General features: G+C 35.6%; 2 protein-coding genes across 2 annotated transcripts; one reads left to right on the forward strand and one right to left on the reverse strand.

The window, feature by feature from the left end:
* Positions 1-251: 251 nt before the first annotated feature.
* Positions 252-11,499, forward strand: LOC139510573 (DNA ligase 1-like). Its single transcript, XM_071297137.1, has 7 exons — positions 252-415; positions 826-991; positions 1,606-1,746; positions 9,198-9,404; positions 10,062-10,135; positions 10,663-10,816; positions 11,357-11,499. The coding sequence occupies exons 1-7, from the start codon at positions 410-412 to the stop codon at positions 11,449-11,451; spliced, it is 843 nt and encodes a 280-aa protein (XP_071153238.1). The 5' UTR covers positions 252-409; the 3' UTR covers positions 11,452-11,499.
* Positions 1,974-8,794, reverse strand: LOC139512254 (uncharacterized). The gene is made up of 2 exons (XM_071299752.1): positions 8,656-8,794; positions 1,974-8,420 (listed from the first exon to the last, which is right to left on the reverse strand). Exon 2 carries the CDS (start codon positions 7,981-7,983, stop codon positions 2,638-2,640), a length of 5,346 nt encoding a protein of 1,781 aa, XP_071155853.1. The 5' UTR covers positions 7,984-8,420; positions 8,656-8,794; the 3' UTR covers positions 1,974-2,637.
* Positions 11,500-23,053: the final 11,554 nt, after the last annotated feature.

The raw sequence follows: 23,053 nt of genomic DNA on the forward strand, positions 1-23,053 counted from the left end.
CCCTCTATCAAGAAAATCACGCGATAGGAAATGCAAGCACAGGAATATCGTATCAATTAGGAGATATATACCCTGTATGCAAGTGCTGTTGAAATGTTGCTACTTAGAAATGGAAAGTTCATAATTGGAAAGCTGAAATCATCTCGTTTGTCGTAAAGTTTCGTTTTTTGTTGACCCTCATTGTCAATGGTTAATTTGATATGCCGTCTGTGGTTTATTTTATATGTTGCGTTGTGCAATTTTCCGGAAGTACGCTTAGAACAATACACAGAACGTCACAGTAACACCACTGGCAACGTCTTCGACGTCGTTGTAAAAGATCGTTACAGATTGACAAACATATCGTTGTATTTTGTGATCAAGATTTTACAGATTTACAGATTTTTACTGAATATTACAGATAATTGAAATGGAGGTAGGTAGCTGAACTAAACTAAACTCTACTTTAAGCAGGTATTGTCAAACTTATGAAGTACTGTATGGTTTCAGGAGAGGCAAACACTTAACATCATGAACAAACTTGACTGGCGTTAGCCGCAGTAAAATAATCCAAAATCTATACTACAATTATATTTATTGCGAAAGACTCAATTGGATTTATGAATATTAATGTATTAATATACCTCTATAGTATTAAATAAAATTGTAGACTTAGACGAACTGTATAAATTATTTATACATGTTATGTTTAGCATGCACAAATAAATTATCAACTAATGTTAGATATGTATCTAATTATTTTAATAATAAATCGTAAGACAAAAAGCCAAGGCATGATTGATGTCTTTAAAGAAGAATCTTAGCCTTTTTTCCTGGTCATTTTAGATGGTTGACTTCAACTATAACAATTTTACCCACGAGAGTTTAGAATTAGAGAAGAAAAAGCTCATTCTTCAGCTTAAGGAGGAGTCCATTTCTAAAGATGGAATGGAATTTTGGGCTAAGGCGGAGAAAATTCAAGAACAATATGAAGATCCATATAGAAGATCAGGTTTGTAAATTTGAATAGTAGTACTTAGAATTGACCTAATGGCACAAAAGCCCTTCAATGCAATCTACAATTACAGAAAGAACATTGCGAACGAATTTCCAATGTTTGATTTGTTTGACTTTTATTGGTGATTTGGGAACAGAACACGCAACTGAATTTTGTATACTAGTATCTTGTGTATAGCTGTCTGTATGAAATATGTACAATTTTCATAACTTGAGAGTGTGTAGCATGAATAAATGAAAGGATAACATCTTGTCTTCTTTTGTTTGTTTTTAAATGCCTTTATTGGTTGTTTTTTTTGGTATACATATTTATAGCTACGGAACTGTAGCTCTTATGTCCTTATATAGCTTACGATTTTTTGTGGACCATATAAAAAAATCCGTAGCTCTATAGTCCGCAAGTAGTCAAAAATATCACAATGACCAAGGAGCTAATGTTCAGATACTAATTTAACTGATTAAAGATAAGATAGGCATTGTCGAAAAATCATTTAATTCTTTAATTAATGAACACAAATGTATTAAAAAATTTAAAATGCAATTATTATCATTTTGTCGGATTTTGAATAATGAATAAGTAATGAATAGTTCTTGTCTGTCTTCTTGCAGAATATACATCCAGGAAGTTGTTTACGCAGTTCAAAAAGGAGGCAGAGACAGAGTCTGAGTTACAGTTCTGGACAAAACTTGAACAAATGAGAGGTGCATACAGGTATCCCGAGGATGGAGGCTTCATCTGTGAAGATATAGGTTTGTTGAAATGATTACTTTTATTAATGAAATAATGCATTACTCGAGAAAAAGAGATCTCTAGACAAAGACACACAATATTCAGTTAAAATGAACACTCATTTGCATTCTTCATTTTATTTTACATTGAATCAGGAACATTGGTCAAAGCATTCCAAAACATCTGCTTACAGTTACGAAATTCTTGGTGTTTGGACCACACAGTAAATCAAAAACAAAGTCAAGTATGCGTATCAAATCAGTTCTTTAATTTCGTTGTATACGATACGATTCTCTGCAAATACATAAATTATAAATCATAAATAACAGTGAAACTAAATTCCGTTATCCATAAAAATAATATACAGCGCATTAATTACTTCTCAATCATAAAAATATAAAGAAACATGTTTCCTGATAAAAGTACAAAGTTTGCACAAATGATTAAATCAATATATTTCATTTACGGAACATTGTTACAATTCTTGCTAAAGAAATGAATGATAAAGTCGGATTAAATATATTCTTACCGATTATGCTCTCTTATAAAAAACATCTTGTGTGTCCAAATAAAATCCAAATAATAAACTGCCGTAAACAAATTGAAATAACATTCATAGGAAAACATAACGTCATAAAGACGGACGGCAAATACAGCAAATATATTTAGCGCCGTAGTAAACGTCAATTATTACAAAGAAAAAATAGCTTTTACAAAAAGCTTACCTATAGATTAAAAAGTGACAGCCAAGTGACGATCTATACACTATTAGTGCTTATATATAAAGGTATCTTCTACCAAATATTAAAAATAAGAATATAAACAAATATAATTCTTACACTCCTCACCATGAAATTCTATAATTTCATAAAAAAAATATTAACACACACAAACAAAAATATATATACAATCTATAAATCTGAACCTTCTAGTAAACATAGTTTTGTTATTGGTCTTACTAATTCTGATTTGTGAGTTTTGACAACACAGCTACGTACATGCCCATCCCGACCCATTTTAACCTCGGTAACTCTGCCCAACGGCCATTGTCCTCTTTGCACATTAACCTCAGCTACAAGTACGATATCGCCTTTTCGTATATCAGTGTTCGGTCTTTGCCATTTTGGGCGCATCTGCAATGTTGGAAGATACTCGCGAATCCATCTTCTCCAGAACACGTTTGCGAGATATTGGACCTGTTTCCACCATCGTCTAGCATAAATATCTGTCTTTTTGAAGATACCACTAGGAATACAGGAATTTGACTTCATTAATAGTAACATATTTGGTGTAAGTACAGATGGGTCGTTGGGATCATCGCTCACTGGCGTAATAGGTCTGTCATTCAAAATTTTTTCAACCTCAGCCATCAACGTTAAAAGCTGTTCATCATTTAAAAGCTGTTCCTTTACTAACGCTTTCAAAATTGTACGAGTGGACCGAATTAAACGCTCCCATGAACCACCCATGTGACTTGCTAAAGGTGGATTAAAATGCCATTCAATCTCCTGTTGTAACATGTGTCTTCCAATTTTTGATTGGTTCCATTCTTTAATTGATTTACGTAGTTCACTGTCTCCGCTTACAAGGTTAGTTCCATTGTCGCTGTACATCTTTGTTGGTACACCTCGTCGGCTAATGAAGCGTTGAAAAGCGGATAAAAACGACTCCATGGTTAAGGTGTGGGCCACTTCTAGATGAACTGCTCTTGTTGTGAGACATGTAAATAGGCAACCATATCTTTTTACATGTGAACGACCTAACTTTACCAAAAGGGGTCCAAAATAGTCGATTCCGACAAATGTAAACGGGGGTTTGTCAGCAATTATCTGTTCATCAAGAAGAGGTGCCATCTGTTGTACGCAAAGTGGACGGTGTTGACGTTTACATGGAATACAGCATCCGATTACTTTCTTAACAAGACTAGGTCCTTTTAAAATCCAGTATTTCATACGTGTGGCTGCAAGCACCTGCTGTCTTCCTACGTGACCCTGATTTTCGTGATAGAAACGAACAATTAACGAAGTAACATGATGATTATCTGGTAGGATTATGGGGTATTCATCATGGTTTGAGGTACTTAAGCGTCCTTTTGCTCGGATAAGCTCATTATCGAGTACAGGATTAAGAGAAGCGATACGGCTGTCTTTTTTCACGGGCGTATCCTTCTTCAATTTGATTATTTCGTCTTTGAAGTAAGTTGATTGTACATTAACTAATATTACATTGCTAGCAATTTTCAGTTCTGACAAAGTGAGATCACCAGTTCTGCACTGAACTTGATGATTAAGGTATCGTTGTTTGCAATAAAACTTGAACCTAATCAACCACGCTGTTGCTCGTAGTAGTTTTGTCCAGTCGGAGAAATAGTTCATTAGATAATCAGTGGTGTTGTTTGTCATAGCATGGATCGCCACCTCCTTCTTAAGTTCGGTGTCATTTTCTGTTACCTCTTGAAGCTCATTGCGTAAGTCTTGTGGCCAGTATTTTGAATCTTCCAAGAGAAAGTTCGGACCATTTAACCATATATTTAGTTTCTTACTATCACAAGCGTCTATTCCTCTTGATGCTATGTCCGCGGGATTCGAAGGTGAATCTACGTGACGCCATTGGTCTAGACTAGTTGTATTGTGAATTATGCTTAATCTATTAGCTACAAAGGTTTTGAATCGCCGTGATGTATTTCTAATGTAGCCCAACACTATAGTCGAGTCTGTCCAGAAGGTAACGTTATCAACCTTTATTTCAAGTTCATCATTCAGGATTTGGCATAAGCGGCATGCAGTGACAGCTCCTGATAATTCAAGTCTTGGTATTGACATCTGTTTAATTGGTGCTAGTCGTGCCTTTCCTATGATTAAAGAGCAAGTAATTTTGTCATTTCCATCAACTAGTCTCAGATAGGCACACGCTCCATAACCAAGTTCTGATCCATCACTGAAAAGGTGCAATTGAGCGTTCTTAATGTGTTGAAATTCTTTTGGTCGAAAACAGCGATTCACAGACAAACTTTCAATACAGGGTAGACTCGTTAACCAATTTTTCCATTCGTCACAGTAATGTTGTGGAATTTGTTCATCCCATCCAAGCTTCAATCTGCACAAGTTCTGTACAATTGCTTTTGCTCGCAGTGTAACCGGTGACACAAGTCCAAGAGGATCAAATATTGAACTTACAATTGACAATATACCACGTCTAGTTAACGGTTTATCTGTTAATTTTACCTTAAACCTGATGTTATCTTCATTAACATCCCAGATTACACCTAGGGCCTTATCGTTCGGCAGCACATCTCCAGGGCTAAGATTTACTACAGCAGGAGCAAGTTCAGACTCCGGTATAGCTTTTAATACATCTCTACTATTACTGAGCCATTTTGTTAGTCGGAAGCCACCCATTTTCATAAGTGACTGTAAGTCAATAGCCAGTTTAATAGCTTCCTGCTCGGATGACACAGACTTCAGACAATCGTCAACATAAAAATTTTTCTCTACTGTAGTAGATACTTCCAGATCAAAAAGATGAGAATTATCTCTTGCTGTCCGTTTTAATGCATATCCTGCACAACTGGGTGACGATGTAGCACCAAACAAATGTACTTGCATGCAATAACTTCTGGGTTTCTGGTTTAAGTCACCGTTAGGCCACCATAGAAAACGCAAGGCATCACAGTCCTCCTCTTGCACACGAACTTGATGGAACATAGCTTCGATGTCGGCTGCTAAGGCTATCTGCCCCTGTCTGAACCTAATTAAAACACCAACCAAACTGTTCATGAGATCAGGTCCTTGTAAAAGTTTACTGTTGAGTGATATTCCTTGATATTTAGCTGCGCAGTCAAAAACTACCCGTACTTTTCCTGGTTTGTTTACATTCGTGACAGGATGATGAGGTAAGTACCACATTCGTTTTGATTCGGAGTCGATGTTTGACACTTCTTTCGCATAACCCTTTTCTATATATTCATTTACAGTAGTCGTGTACATCTTATGTAATGTGTCGTCACGTTCCAACTTACGTTTCAGCTGCTGTAAACGGGCTTGTGCCATAGCTATATTATTTGTTAACGAAATGTTTTTGTCCCGCCAAGGCAGTCCTAGTTTGTAATGTCCATCCTCATAAGTAATGGACGATTCCATAATGTCCAAAGCTTGTTTGTCTTCTACAGACATCAAATTCTTGTCATCGCTCTTGTTATCGTTAAAGTCAGTTGTCCACATACGTTCCAGTTGTCTCTGTAACAGAACATCTCTTGACTCTTCAAAATGTACGTTTATAACATTTGATGAAGAAGTATTTCTAATAGGTCCGCGAATTGCCCAACCGAGGCGTGATCGAATTGCATAGGGTTGTTTACCTGTACCGGATCTTACTTCCAACGGTATATGAGCTTCAGGTGAGTCAGTGCCAATCAGCAACATTACATCATTGGCGTCAATTTTCGGAATATCAATATCAGCTAAATATGCTAGTTTTCTAAGGTCGACGTTTTCAGCTGCTGAGCGGGTGGATATCGGAAGCTTTTTCACTGACCAAACTTTTTGTAACGATACGTCTTCATCGCCATCGATGGGTCTTACCTGTAAATCGACTTCTTGGCCGTGAATCGTACTACCGGACGAGCTTACTGTAGACATATGAAATGTGACTGGTCTGGTGGCGAGATTTAGTTTTTTCAATAGCCGCTCATCACACAAAGTTTTATCCGCACCATCGTCTAATAAGGCATACGTTTGACAAGAGTTACCGTCCCCACCCCTTACAAGGACAGGAATAATCCCCAGACAATTTCTGATAAGAGAACTATCAGTGGCAGCACAGTTAACAGAAGGAGAAGCTGTATTATCAGACTCTGGTTTCACCCAACTGTGTAATAATAAATTGTGTTTTACATTACAATCACTAACAGTACATGATTTTGGTTTCCTACAACTATTTGCAAAATGTTTACCCTTTAAACAATTATAACACAATCTATTTCTACTGACAAATTTCAGTCTATCTGCTAAGTTCATTGACTTGAACTTACTACAAAATTCTATGTACCTACATGTACCATTACAACAAATACACTTTTGCTCATGTTTGACATTTTCACTTGTATGTAAATTATTTGTGGCATATGTCGAGACTTTTTCTCTGACATAATCATGCGGCTTATTTCTCATGCCACTTGAACCTTTAATATCAGCCTTTTCTTTAGTAAGATCAAGCCCATACATAGACGCAGCTATGCGAGATTTCTGATCAATAAATTTTGTAAGATCAGTAAAACGTGGTTCTCTACCTGACTCTGTTATAGAGTGTGCAATATCTACCCATTTTACTCGTAAGTGCATTGGTAACCTCTTTACAATTTTTCTCAAGTTGTCTGAATTATCGATGTCAGAAATAAAACCTAACTGTGATAATGTAATTTCACACTTTTGCATATCAAGGGATAGTTGTGACAAAGAATCTAGATCTTGTGCATTTATCTGTGTTCCATATACCAATTTTTCAATGTATGACCTAGCAATTATATGTGATCTACCATAACGGGAATATAATATTGACCTAGCTCTCTTATAACCATCAGTTGGTTCTAACAATACGCAGTCTTCAATAGAAGACTTTGCTTCACCTTTACAATATTGAATTAAATAGCTTAACCTCATTTGATCGTCACCTACTCTATTTTCTACATTAGTTTCAAAATTCTTAATGAATTTTGTATAATTAATTGGTTTACCATCAAATGTCAACAGTTCAGGTTTTGGTAAATTAAATCCTTCTTGAAGAGTAGACGCCAGTCGCTGGAACGCTGAGTCAATACTGCTGATGTTGGACTTTGAACTTCCGGCTGTGAACTCGCACTTTTCGTCTGAATCGGTCTTCGTTGCTTTCGTCTCTGAAACCTCTTGAATATCAATGTCATCATTTATCAAAATGTTATTTCTACGTGAAGAAACGGCTCTTTCTGCAATGATGCCTTTATTTTGATTTGTGTTTATAATGTCATTGTCTTCGTTGTACGCTTCTTGCCACATTTGTTCCTCCAATTTTGCTTCTTCAAGTTCACTACGTTTTTCTAATAATTGTTCTTTTATTTCTAACTCCCTTTTTTCACGCTCTAACTTGAGTTTTTCTTCAGTTTTCTTTAGTTTGTGTTCGGCTTTCAATCGATTAGCCCTTGCCGTCCTCAATTTGGCCTTTGATGAAGAAGAACTCGACGAACTTATTCGGCTGCCAACCTCGTCATCGGCAATATTTTCCATTGATCCGTTGATCCATTCTGAAAATCTTTCCCGGAACTCCTTCAGGTTTTCTGACAGCTATCAAAGTTCATCTCCAAAGTCTCCACTACATGAACATCGGGGCATAAATCTAAACAGTTCATATGAGCTGTTTTAAATTCTTCAAAACGGTCACAAAGTTTGACATACAAATTTTTCACAGTTTCCTTGTTATCTCGGGAAATCATTTTCTTCTCAAGTTCATTATACAGTTTCGTCAACTGTGACAAATTAGTTGTACGTTGTCTTCTAACTGTTTCATATTCATAAATATGACCATCGCCGTCCGAATGCGCCTCTCTATCCATCTTTTCTTTATAGTGAATCGAGAATTGTTTGGACCACACAGTAAATCAAAAACAAAGTCAAGTATGCGTATCAAATCAGTTCTTTAATTTCGTTGTATACGATACGATTCTCTGCAAATACATAAATTATAAATCATAAATAACAGTGAAACTAAATTCCGTTATCCATAAAAATAATATACAGCGCATTAATTACTTCTCAATCATAAAAATATAAAGAAACATGTTTCCTGATAAAAGTACAAAGTTTGCACAAATGATTAAATCAATATATTTCATTTACGGAACATTGTTACAATTCTTGCTAAAGAAATGAATGATAAAGTCGGATTAAATATATTCTTACCGATTATGCTCTCTTATAAAAAACATCTTGTGTGTCCAAATAAAATCCAAATAATAAACTGCCGTAAACAAATTGAAATAACATTCATAGGAAAACATAACGTCATAAAGACGGACGGCAAATACAGCAAATATATTTAGCGCCGTAGTAAACGTCAATTATTACAAAGAAAAAATAGCTTTTACAAAAAGCTTACCTATAGATTAAAAAGTGACAGCCAAGTGACGATCTATACACTATTAGTGCTTATATATAAAGGTATCTTCTACCAAATATTAAAAATAAGAATATAAACAAATATAATTCTTACACTTGGTTAAAATACAGTTTTTTTATCTTCCTGTACTGTCTTAGTATTTTTTTAAATTTTTATTAAGCAAACTTAATTTAATTAGCTTTGTAAACGGTAAAATAAAAAAGAAACAGGCACTCACAGTTCTACATATATTTCCTTGGCATGTGACAAAAAGAAATGCAAATAAATAACCGGCCGTAAATAAATATCAGTTCCTTTCAACTTTTTTTTTTAATCTATATATTAGATGAAGAAACGGAGGACAAAGCCGAAGACATTCAAACTGGAATCGATTCTGAACAGTTAGAATCATACAATGGACAAGATGAAGCCGGAAACAAACAAGATAATTTGAACAAGGAACAAGATGAAACCATGGAAACAGAACAAGATAAACAGAACAAAATAGCAGAGACAACAGCTATAAACCAGGACATCACACAGAAAGCTGTTGGTAAGTTTTGAATAGCAACTTCATCTGACTCCATGGGATACCACGATTTCCCGAGAAATACAAGAACAACGTAATATCCCCAAAACAAAATGGTATATCCTGAAAACAAGATATTTAGTGCTGTTATACTGCTTAAATTAGTGAAACAGTTTGTTTTGAGAATATTATAAAGGTTCATGTATTTCTCGGGAAATCGTGGTACCGGACTTCATTAACATTACGCAATATGTTTTCATGTCAAATTATTACTATTATTCATTCTTAATGTAGCCATTAATACTCAGTTACTTTATTCCAACGGAAAAGAGCAAATCTGATAGGGTCACAGACTACGCTGTTTAGCTGATAAAACCAGACTGCAAATATTCGAACATCAATTAGTAAATGTTATCGTATGCGTTTAACATTTGACATCAGTAGCTATTAGAGTCAACAATTAAAGTGCCTGTATGATTAACAAAACCATATTCTCTAGAAAATAATACATGGCCACGTAATGATTTCATATTTCAAAGCACAATGTACTTTAATACATATTTCTGTATGCATCGGTGTGCATCATGATTTTACTGTTGTTATCGAGGGATGCAGTTTTTTTACCTTTTATCGTGCAATTTGAAAAATATAATAATTATAAACAACGTTCTATATTTGCAGAGCCTTCCTCTCTCATGTCTGTAGCTCAAATCCATCAAAAGGAAGATCCTACATGGATAGATATATCTTTGAAGGTAAAATTTTGCCCGGGCCCCCACTTTCGTGGGGAAAATTTGGTTGATTATATAGGGAATCACTGAAGCATGACTGGAGCCCCCCCCCCCCCTTTAGGTCAGTCAGCGGGCCCCCCTTATGAAAAGTTCTGGATCCGCCACTGTAGTGTGGATTTTTCATACAGTGTGAGATTAAAACGTCTTGTCTCTTACCCCCATGAAACAACTAAGACTATGGCTATCATTTTAGATAAAACACGTGAAAAATGAATGTCATTTTTATATATTATATACATAAATATCTATACACGAATTTCAATTTAACAGATGGTCATTCAAAACAAAATGTATTTTGAAAAATAAATATACAATCATGTAAGCTAAATTATAATAGATATAGGAGATGTGGTATGAGTGCCAATGAGACAACTCTCCATCCAAATAACAATCTATAAAAGTAAACCATGATACATATATAGGTAAGATTACAACCGACAGTTTGATGATGTTTTCTTAGTATAAATTTCATTTATTGAATTTTTCGACAGAACGACATTGAATTGGATATTCCCGACATAAACGAGAGGAAAATTATGGAAAAGGAGGAAAAGAAGAAGGAAAAAAGAACAAACAAATTAATTAAAGCTGATAAGAAAAGAAAGCAGAAGGAAATTAACCAATCTAAAAAGAAGCAAACCAAAGGTATAACAAAACTATGAACTAATGTCAATAATAGAGGTGACATGATTTATATATATACGTCTACCCATTATTTTATATGAAAACTAGAAGATGTGGTATCATCTATGATTGCCAATGAGACAACTATATATTAGGATCAACGTATAATTGTGTGAACAATTACAACGTCAAGTAACCTTTTAACTTTTAAGCAAGCTGTTAAAGGGCACGGGATGGCAAAATGTGAGATAATTTAAAAGAAAAAAAACTGACGGTCTGACTATTTTAACACGAAGTAAAACGAAAAACAATTAAAGCAGACAGCAGCACACGACAACCACCGGCTAATAGGCTCATGGTTAGTTACAGGAACAATACGGTGTAAAACATGTATGTGATCACACAACCCTCCCCTACATTAAAATATACTCTTGTGCAGAAGCACTTATTACAAGGGGCCATTTTAAAACTTTAGTGAATAGAAATTCATTCCTAAAATGAAAATTGAATACAGTTGTATTGGTTAAACACACATGTATAGTGCATTGGGTTTCTTTTCAGATGAACGAAAAAAGGCAAAGAAATCAACCTTTAGTGACTTCATGAGATCTCTGACGTCATGTTTCTGGAAACCAAAAAAAGTAGAAGAAAAATAGATAGCTGATTTGTTTTGTTGTTGTTTAAATTATGTATATATTATATTTTCTAATTAAATTATTATTTTATTATAAATCGTTTTTTTTAATTGAATAATAAAGTTTATTGCCATTCCAATTGAAAACAAGATAGATCTGCACTATAAACTTGAATAGGTCCCTTTGTATTATTAATATTATTGTATCTAAACATTATCAACTTCTCTATAAGTCGTTTACATTTGACGAGGTAGTGGTTTAGTTATGACTATATGTCCTTAAATTGTGCGCCTGAACCACTTTTATTAAATAATCTTAGATTATCTCAGATAAACTAGAATTATCTCAGCATAATTCAAATTTGAGATAAAATCCTGAATTATCTCTGAAAAACAAAAAAATAAATATAAGAAATTTTTTTGAATTGCTTCAAAAACGCTATAATTAAATAAGCAAGTCGATGATGTCTGTCACTAAAACAACAAGAGTGCACACGCTGAAATGTATCGCCTTCTTTAATTATGGCACCCTAAACGGAGTTTGGGTGACATATTGTTATTCTACGTTTCTTTTTATGGCACCCTCAACGGAGTTGGGGTGACATATTGTTATTCTACGTTTCTTTTTTTCTTATTATTTTTATGGCACCCTCAACGGAGTTGGGGTGACGTATTGTTATTCTACGTTTCTTTTTATGTCACCCGATCGACAATGTCGGGTGACATATTGCTATTCCTCTGTTTCTTTTTCACTATTATTATTATTATTATTATTATTATTCTTCCACCTAGTTTTGTCCGGCAGTTTTCTCAGAGCCAAAGGAACTAATCTGAATGATGGTGCACTATAACAAGGAACCCTGACTTTCCAGTTGCAGTGCAACTTTGGAACTAAAAAATGGCTGCCATCACCATGGAAACCGAAAAATAATGGAAAATTCCAGTTTTTGGTTTTGATGAATTATTTGGAAATGCTTTAACTTAGAATCATTATATTTTGATACAATGTAGGTGCCGGGCATATACTGCTTTGGAATGATTTTGGCAATCATTGGAACTACTATGTTGCCATGGATACTGCACCAAAAAATTCCAAAATATGGAAATGCTCCAAATTTTATAAAACTTCTCAGTAATGATGAGCAACATTGGTAGATAAAGAATTTGGCGTTGGAATTTCGAAAATGTCTGCCGTTACCATGGAAACAATGCAAAACAGGTCATAATGGTCCAAAAACCTAAAAGTGGCATATACTTTCTTAAAATGGTAGGTCAAATTGATTGAAACTTTGATGGTATGGTCCCTACCATATACCAATGTGGTATCTGCCATTCAATTTTGGGAATAGTGTCTGTTGTCATAGGAACCAATCAAAATGTCAAAAATTTCAAAAATTTCAAAATGCTCCAAAATTGATGAAACTTTATAGGATTGTTGACTGGCAAGTCTGCATGAGACTTTTGAAGTTGGAATTTCCAAAATGGCCACCATTGCCATGGAAACTGCGGAAATGTCAAATATTTTCAAAATCCTCCAAACTTTATGAAACTTAATATTATTGTTAACTTGCATGTATAGATGAGACTTTTGACTTTGGAATTTTCAAAATGGCTGCCGTTGCCATGGAAACAGCAAAAATGTGAAATTTTCTAAAATGCTCTCAATGTACTGAAAATTTACAGAAAGATGTACTGCAATGCATATATGTTTCATTGTTCAACAATTTTGAAATGGCTGCCGCTTAGTGGCAATGGGGGGAAGGGTGACATCCGCTATTGCTTGCAATGGCAATTCTAGTTATGGCACCCTCAACGGAGTTGGGGTGGCATATTGTTATTCTACGTTTCTTTTTTTTCTTATTTTTCTTCTTGCAACACATTTTGTCCAGGTGATTTCTCGAAATCCAATGGACCAATGTTGATGGAACTCTACTATAGTAAGGACCCCCACGTGCAGAGTTGCAGCAAGCATGGAATGGTTCAAGATGGCTACCGTTTCCATGGAAACGAAACAAATGTGAAAAAATCCAGGTTTTTGTTTTGGTGAACTGTTTGGATATGCTTGAACTCAGAAACATTATATTTTAATACAATGTAGGTGCCCACTATATACAGGTGTTGGAAGATTCTGACACTCATTGGAACTACTATGTTGCCATGGAAACTACACCAAAAATTTCAAAAATATCAAAATGCTCCAAACTTAATAAAACTTCACAGTAACGATGAGCAACATTGGAAGAGGTGGAATATGGCGTTGGAATTTCCAAAATATCAGTTGTTACCATGGAAACAATGCAAAAAGGTCAAATCCTTTAATTTTCACAGAACATTCCAGAACATCAATGTTAAATTTATTCTAGAGACATTAAATGGTATATGATGGTATATATGATTATAGAGGGAAAATATTGCAGAGGGGGTATGACTTTGGAATATTCAAAATGGCCGCCGTTACCATGGAAACAGCAAAATTATGAAAAACTTCAAAATGCTTTAAATTTAATGAAACTTATAACAAATTTTGCCTAGCTTATGTAGACTTAACTTTTGAGTTTTGAATTTTCAAAATGGCCGCCGTTGCCATGTAAACAGCAAAAATTTTCTAAATTGCTGCCGCTGGCCTGGCCATGGGGAAAGGGTGCCATCCGCTATTGCTTGCAATGGCAAATCTAGTTATTATTTTTATTCTTCCACACATTTTGTCCATACTATTTCTCTGGATTGGTCAGACCCATGTTGATGGAACTATACCATAATATGAACCGCCATGTGAAGTAGTGCAAAAGGCATTGGAATGGTAAAAAATGGCCGCCGTTGCCAAGGAAACTGATAAAATGTGAAAAAATACAGTTTTTAGTTTCGGTGAACTGTATGGTAATGCTTTAACTCAGAATCATCATATTTTAATACAATGTAGGTGCCCACTATATACAGGTGTTGGATGATTTTGACGATCATTGGAACTACTATGTTGTCATGGAAACTACACCAAAAATTTCAAAAATCTCAAAATGCTCCAAACTTAATGAAACTTCACAGTAACGATGAGCAACATTGGAAGATGTGGAATTTGGCGTCGGAATTTCCAAAATCGCTGTTGTTACCATGGAAACAATGCAAAAAGGTCAAAACTTTGAATTTTCACAGAACATTCCAGAACATCAATCTTAAATTTATTCTAGAGACATTAAATGGTATATGATTATGGAGGAAACAAATTGCAGCGGGGGTCTGACTTTGGAATATTCAAAATCGCCGCCGTTACCATGGAAACAGCAAAAATACCAAAAACTTCAAAATGTTACAAATTTATTGAAACAAATGTTGCTCAGCTAATGTAGACTTGACTTTTGAGTTTGGAATTTCCAAAATGGCCGCCGTTACCATGGCTACCGCTCACCTGGCAATAGGGGAAGGGTGCCATCCGCTATTGCTTGCAATGGCAATTCTAGTTTTTCTTATTATTATTATTTTTCTTCTTGCAACAAATTTTGTCCAGGTGATTTCTCGAAATCCAATGGACCAATGTTGATGGAACTCTACTATAGTAAGGACCTCCAGGTGCAGAGTTGCAGGAAGCATGGAATGGTTCAAGATGGCTACCGTTTCCATGGAAACAGAACAAATGTGAAAAAATCCAGTTTTTTGTTTTGGTGAACTGTTTGGATATGCTTTATCTCAGAATCATTATATTTTAATACAATGTAGGTGCCCACTATATACAGGTGTTGGATGATTTTGGTGATCATTGGAACTACTATGTTGCCATGGAAACTACACCAAAAATTTCGAAATTCTCAAAATGCTCCAAACTTCAGGAAACTTCACAGTAACGATGAGCAACATTGGAAGATGTGGAATTTGGCGTTGGAATTTCCAAAATATCTGTTGTTACCTTGGAAACAATGCAAAAAGGTCAAAACTTTGAATTTTCACAGAACATTCCAGAACATCAATGTTAAATTTATTCTAGAGACATTAAATGGTATATGTTTATGGAGGGCAAAAAATTGCAGCGGGGGTTTGACTTTGGAATATTCAAAATGGCCGCCGTTACCATGGAAACAGCAAAAATATGAAAAACTTCAAAAGGCTTCAAATTTAAGGAAACTTATAACAAATGTTGCCTAGCTTATGTAGACTTGACTTTTGAGTTTGGAATATTCAAAATGGCCGCCGTTACCATGGAAACAGCAAAATTATCCAAAATTTCAAAATGCTTCAAACTTAATGAAACTTTGCAAAAATGTTACTAGACATCTGTAGATGCACTATTTGACTTTGGAATTTTCAAAATGGCTGCCGCTCACCTGGCAATGGGGGAAGGGTGCCATCCGTTATTGCTAGCAATTACAAATCTAGTTATTTTTATTTTTCTTCCACGCTTTTTGTCCAGGCCATATCTTGGCACTGTATGATCGAATGGTCATGGAACTATACCATAATGTTACCCAGCATATGAAGTTTTGCAAACAGGGTATGGCATCATCAAGATGGCTGCTGGTGCCATGGAAACTGATAAAATGTGAAAAAAAATGCAAATTCTAAATCTTTCATTATAAGACCTAGCTGGATGAAACTTAATGGTAATGTTCCTTGGTATGTCTAGATGTTGTGACAATATTAGGAAATTCCAAAATGGCCGCCATTGTCATGGAAACAGGGCGAAAGTTTAACATTGGCCCTATGGGAAAACACATTGAAGATGCATTTCCTGCAAAAATATAAGATCAAACCTTCTACAACTTTATGGATATCTAACATGGCATGTCCAAATGTGGCACTAGTCTTTGGAATTTTGGAAATGGTACCTGTTACCATGGAAATAGCAAAAATTTCAAAAATTTCAAAATGCTCCAAAATTATGGAAACTTTACAAGAATGTTAATAGACATCTGTAGATGAGCTCTTTGACTTTGGAATTTTCAAAAATGACTGCTGCTCACCTGGCAATCGGGGAAGGGTGCCATCCGCTATTGCTTGCAATGGCAAATCTAGTTATGTCACCCGATCGACAATGTCGGGTGACATATTGCTTTTCTTATGTTTCTTTGTTACCCGATCGACAATGTCGGGTGACATATTGCTTTTCCTCTGTTTCTTTTTCCGTATTATTATGTCACCCGATCGACAATGTCGGGTGACATATTGCTTTTCCTCCGTTTCTTTGTTATTATGGCACCCTCAACGGAGTTGGGGTGACATACTGTTATTCTACGTTTCTTTTTTTTTTTCTTATTATTTTTATTAATCTTCTTCCACACATTTTGTCCACGCTAGTTCTCGGAATCAAATGGGTCAATGTTGATGGAACTCTACTATAATGACGACCCCCATATGAAGTTGTGCATCTTGCTATGGAATGGTCCAAGATGGCTACCGTTTCCATGGAAACGGAACAAATGTGAAAAAATACAGTTTTAGGTTTTGGTGAACTGTTTGAATATGTTTCAGCTAAGAATCATTATATTTTAATACCATGTAGGTGGCCACTATACACAGGTGTTGGATGATTTTGGCACTCATTGGAACTACTGTGTTGCCATGGGAACCACACCAAAAATTTCAAAAATATCAAAATGCTCCAAACTTCATGAAACTTCACAGTAACGATGAGCAACATTGGAAGATGTGGCATTTGCAGTTGGAATTTCCAAAATAGCTGTTGTTGCCATGGAAACAATGCTAAAAGGTCAAAAAATTTCAAAAAAAATAAAAATGGTGCAAACTGGATTAAACTTTACAGAAATGGTCATTGGCATAAGCAGAGTTGACTTTTGAAGATGGAATTTTCAAAATGGCCGCCGTAACCATGGAAACAGCAAAAATGTCAAAAATTTCAAAATGATCCAAACTTCATTAAACTTTACAAAAATGATAATTTGAATGTGTAGATGTACTCTTTGACTTTGGAATCTTCTAGTTTGCTGCCGCTCGCCTGGCAATGGGGGAAGGGTGCCATCCGCTATTGCTTGCAATGGCAAATCTAGTTATTATTCTTATTCTTCCAATGATTTTTGTCCGGCAGATTTTTTGAAGACAATGGAACCAATCTTAGTGATAGTCAACTATAATGAGGAACAAAAAATTGCGGGTTGCAGTAGGTCATAGAACCATTAAAAATGGCTGCCGTTACCATGGAAACGGAACAAATGTGAAAAATTCCACTTTTTGGTTTTGGTGAATTATTTGGAGATGCTTTCACTTAAAATCATTATATTTTGATACAATGTAGGTGCCCACTATATACTTGTTTTGGATGATTTTTGGCATTCATTGGAACTACTATGTTGCCATGGATACTACACCAAAAATTTCCAAAATATCAAAATGCTCCAAATTTAATGAAACTTCACAGTAACGATGAGCAACATTGGTAGATGTGTAAGTTGGCGTTGGAATTTCGAAAATGTCTTGTGTTACCATGGAAACAAGGCAAAACAGGTCAAAATGGTCCAAAAAACACCTAAAAGTGGCATTTCCTTTCTTAATATGGTAGGTCAAATCCATTGAAACTCTGATGGTATGTTCCCTCCCATGTACCAATGTAGTATCTGCCATTAGAAATTTGGAATGGTCTGTGTTACCATAGAAACCAGCCAAAATGTCAAAAATGTCAAAAATTTCAAAATGCTCCAAAATTTATGAAACTTAATATATTTGTTGACTGTCAAGTCTGCATGAGACTTTTGCAGTTGGAATTTCAAAAATGGCCACCGTTGCCATGGAAACTGCAGAAATGTCAAATATTTTCAAAATGCTCCAAACTTAATGAAACTTAATATTATTGTTAACTGGCAAGTATAGATGAGACTTTTGACTTTGGAATTTTCAAAATGGCTGCCGTTGCCATGGAAACAGCAGAAATGTGATACTTTTGACATTGCTCTAAATGTACTGAAAATTTACAGAAAGATATATCGCAATATGTTGATCTGCATTCACTGTTAAATTGTTTTCAAATGGCTGCCGCTTAGTGGCAATAGGGGAAGGGTGACATCCGCTATTGCTTGCAATGGCAATTCTAGTTATTATTATTCTTCCACCTTTTTTTGTTCGACAGGTTTTTTGAAGTAAAATGGAACCAATCTTAATGATAATTCACTATAAGGAGGAACACAAAATTTCCGGTTGCAGTAGGGTCTAAGACCATAAAAAATGGCTGCCGTTTCCATGGAAACGGAACAATTGTGAAAAATTCCAGTTTTTGGTTTTGTGAATAATTTAGAGATGCTTAAACTCAGAATCATCATATTCTATCACAATGTAGGTGCCAGCCATTTATTGGTTTTGGATGATATTGGCAATCATTGGAACCACTATGTTGCCATGGAAACTACCCCAAAAATTTCAAAAATTTCAAAATGCTCCAAATTTTTTGAAACTTCATAGTAACGATGAGCAACTTTGGTAGATGCGTAATTTGGCGTTGGAATTTCCAAAATGTCTGCTGTTACCATGGAAACAGTGCATAAGTGTCAAAATGTTCTAAAAACCTCAGGGTTTGGTAAATAATTTTGGTATGCTAGAACTTGAAATCATCAAATTTTTACACAATATAGTTGTCCACTACATACAGCTTTTGAATGATTTTGACAATCATTGGAACTCTTCTGTTACCATGGATACAGGACCAAATATTTCAAAAATTTCAAAATGCTCCTAAATTGATCAAACTTAATATGATTGTTGACTGGCAAGTCTGGATGAGACTTTTGACTTTGGAATTTCCAAAATGGCCACCGTTGCCATGGAAACTGCAAAAAAGTCAAAAATTCTCTAAATGCTTTGAACTTAATGAAACTTGATATTATTGTTAACTGGCAAGTAAAGATGAGACTTTTAACTTCAAAATTTTCAAAATGGCTGCCGTTGGAAACAGCAGAATTGTGAATTTTTTTAGAATGCTCTCAATGTACTGAAAATTTACAGAAAGATGTATTGCCATGCATATATATGTGCATTCACTGTTAAACAATTTTGAAATGGCTGCCGCTTAGTGGCAATTGGGGGAAGGGTGACATCCGCTATTGCTTGCAATGGCAATTCTAGTTATGTCACCCGATCGACAATGTCGGGTGACATATTGCTATTCCTCTGTTTCTTTTTCACTATTATTATGGCACCCTCAACGGAGTTGGGGTGACATATTGTTATTGTTCGTTTCTTTTTTTCATATTATTATTATTATTTTTATTCTTCCACACTTTTTTGTCCATTCTATTTCTCGGAATTGGCTTGAACAATATTGATGGAACTATACCATAATGTAGACCACCACATTCTATAGTGCAGTGGGGTATGGCACCATCAAGATGGCTGCCGTTGCCATGGAAACGAAACAAATGTGAAAAAATCCTGTTTTTTGTTTTGGTGAACTCTTTTGAAATGCTTAAACTCAGAAACATTACATTTTGATACAATGTAGGTGCCGGCCATATACAGGTGTTGGATGATTTTGGCACTCATTGGAACTACTATGTTGCCATGGAAACTACACCAAAAATTTCCAAAATATCAAAATGCTCCAAACTTCATGAAACTTCACAGTAACGATGAGCAACATTGGAAGATGTGGAATTTGGCGTTGGAATTTCCAAAATATCTGTTGTTACCTTGGAAACAATGCAAAAAGGTCAAAACTTTGAATTTTCACAGAACATTCCAGAACATCAATGTTAAATTTATTCTAGAGACATTAAATGGTATATGATTATGGAGGGCAAAAATTGCAGCGGGGGTTTGACTTTGGAATATTCAAAATGGCCGCCGTTACCATGGAAACAGCAAAATTATGAAAAACTTCAAAATGCTTTAAATGTAATGAAACTTATAACAAATGTTGCCTAGCTTATGTAGAGTTAACTTTTGAGTTTAGAATTTCCAGAATGTCTGCCGTTACCATGGAAACAATGGAAAACAGGTCAAAAATCTAGATTTTAGTTTTGATGAACTGTTTGGATATGCTTTAACTCAGAATCATTATATTTTGATACAATATAGGTGCCCACTATATACAGGTGTTGGATGATTTTGGCACTCATTGGAACTACTATGTTGCCATGGAAACTACACCAAAAAGATTCTGCTGTATCGGATAGAATTCCTAAACGGGAATGATCTGGAGAAATTTTTCATTGCTGTTTTTCTGCCGATTCAGTCCAGATTGCATCCAGATCTTGTCCATTGCGAACCGTTTTTGCCGAAACCGTTCTGAAACAGTCCCGTTATTAATTCTAAATTCGTCAATGATACCAACGTCGGAGTCCCGACAATTACAGAATACAATACGACAGAGACCAGACAAAGCCGTTTGCAATGCGATAGAGCGCACGGTGATAGGATTATGTTCCGACAGTACCTGATCATTACCTGGCGAAAGATACAAATCGGATTGGAATCGGATTGAGAACGGGATAATCGGGACAAATTCGGCTGAAAACGGCTGAATCTGGACGCTTCCTGAACAATATCTGATTGTCGTTTTGAATAAATAATTTATTTTTCAAATTTAAATGAAAATTTGAATTTCCATCCACGATTCACAGGACTTAATCGGACTTTTGACAAATTTTAATCGGGAATGGTCCTGTCAAGGACGGCAGTAAAAATCGTGAATGTGTGACCCCAGCTTAAGGGAAAACACATTGAAGCTGCATTTCCTGCAATGATATTAGATCAAACCTTCTACAACTAAATGGATGTGATGTAACATGGCATGTCTTAAAGTGGAACCTGTCTTTGGAATTTTCCAAAAGTGGCACCTGTCTTTGTAATTTTGGAAATGGTACCCGTTATCATGGAAATATCAAAAATTTCAAAAATTTCCAAATTCTCCAAAATTGAAGAAAGTTTACAAGAATGGTAACAGACATCAGTAGATGTGCTCTTTGACTTTGGAATTTCCAAAATGGCTGCTGATGTTACCATGGAAACAAGGCAACATTGTGTGTTAAATTTGTTAATCCGCTAAATGTTCTAAAATGTTAATTGATGTCTACATGATGAGGTCTTCGACTTGTGAATTTCCAGTAGATGTGCTCTTTGACTTTGGAATTTCCAAAATGGCTGCTGCTGTTACCATGGAAACAAGGCAACATTGTGTGTCAAATTTGTTAATCCGCTAAATGTTCTAAAATGTTAATTGATATGTCTACATGAGGTCTTCGACTTTGCAATTTCCAAAATGGCTGCCGTTACCAAACATGGCATTAATTTGTATATCCGTTGTCAAAAAATTGTCACCATAATCACCCTTTATCAGAGTGAGAAGATCTATAAACACAGCTGTCCCGTCGTATTATAACACTTGCAACAGCTCTTTCAAGTCATCATACCAAAGTGGAAAGATCTTTTAGGCTTTGTCTGATTTATAAGATTGAAGTCTCGACTTCCATGAGGAAATTAAAAGTGATGCATTGTGCCAGTGGAGTTTCATTCTCACCAATTAAAAACGTGAAAAAGAACTCTTCCAGTGGTCATTTCTGTATTTTCTTGACAGGCTTTAATATAAGTGACAGTTGTATTCAGATATTTTTTTGACTGCAGGATGTATAAATGCACAGCCACGTCCTCCCCGGATAAAGATAATGATGTACGTTGAGAAAGTTGTCCCAACTCTTTCAACAGTCATCCCATACCTCTTCACATGTTGAACGAATCCTTTCAAGAATTATCCCTTACCTCTAAGCACGTTGAACAACTGTTAAAATAGTCATCCCTTACCTGTCTGTATATTGAACAACTCCTTCAAGAGTCACCCCTTATCTCTATTCACGTTGAGCGACTTTTTCATGGTCATTTAAGTATTTCCGCCACTCGCTTTAATATATGTCACTGGTATTGAGACGTTAATTGGACTGAAGGATGTATAAATACGCAGCCACGTCCATCCGGATAAGGACAATGATCTCTGTACGTTGCGTAATTTGTAACAACTCTATCAGGAGTCATTCCTTACCTCTTCACACATTGCACGACTCTTGAAGTGTCATCCCTCACCTCTCTGCACGTTCAACAACTCTATCAAGAGTCATCCCTTACCTCAGTGCACGTTAAACGACTCCAAGAATCATACCTTACCTCTAAGCACGTTCATCGACTCTTTCAAGAATCATCCCTTACGTCTAAGCACATTGAACGACTATTAAAAGAGTTGTCTCTTACCAGTCTGTATATTGAACGACTACTTCAAGACTCATCCCTTACCTCTTCACGCATTGAACTACTCTTTCAAGTGTCATCCCTCACCTCACTGCACGTTGAACAACTCTCATCAAGAGTCCTCCCTTACCTCAGTGCACGTTAAACGACTCCAAGAAGCATCCCTTACCTCTAAGCATGTTGAACGACTTTTTAAAGAGAGTCATCCCTTACCTCGTAGCACGTTCAACGACTCCTTTAAAGAATCACCTCTTACCTCTTACCAATGTTAAAAGAGTTATCCTTACCTGTCTGTATATTGAACGACTCCTTCGAGACTGATTCCTTTCCCCCATGCACTGTAAACGACGCTTTCAAGAATCATTCCTTACCTCATAGCACTTTGAACGACTGTTTAAAGAGTTATCCTTACCTGTCTGAATATTGAACGACTCCTTGGAGACTGATCCCTTACCACT

Source organism: Mytilus edulis, chromosome 2 (genome assembly GCF_963676685.1).
Source record: "Mytilus edulis chromosome 2, xbMytEdul2.2, whole genome shotgun sequence".
NCBI classification, from domain to species: domain Eukaryota; kingdom Metazoa; phylum Mollusca; class Bivalvia; order Mytilida; family Mytilidae; genus Mytilus; species Mytilus edulis.

Coding starts and splice junctions, on each gene's coding strand:
- LOC139510573 (XM_071297137.1), top strand. Junction 9,405..10,061: donor CATCACACAGAAAGCTGTTG/GTAAGTTTTGAA, acceptor CTATATTTGCAG/AGCCTTCCTCTCTCATGTCT. Junction 10,817..11,356: donor TAAAAAGAAGCAAACCAAAG/GTATAACAAAAC, acceptor GTTTCTTTTCAG/ATGAACGAAAAAAGGCAAAG.
- LOC139512254 (XM_071299752.1), bottom strand. CDS start 7,983: ATGGAAAATATTGCCGATGACGAGGTTGGCAGCCGAATAAGTTCGTCG.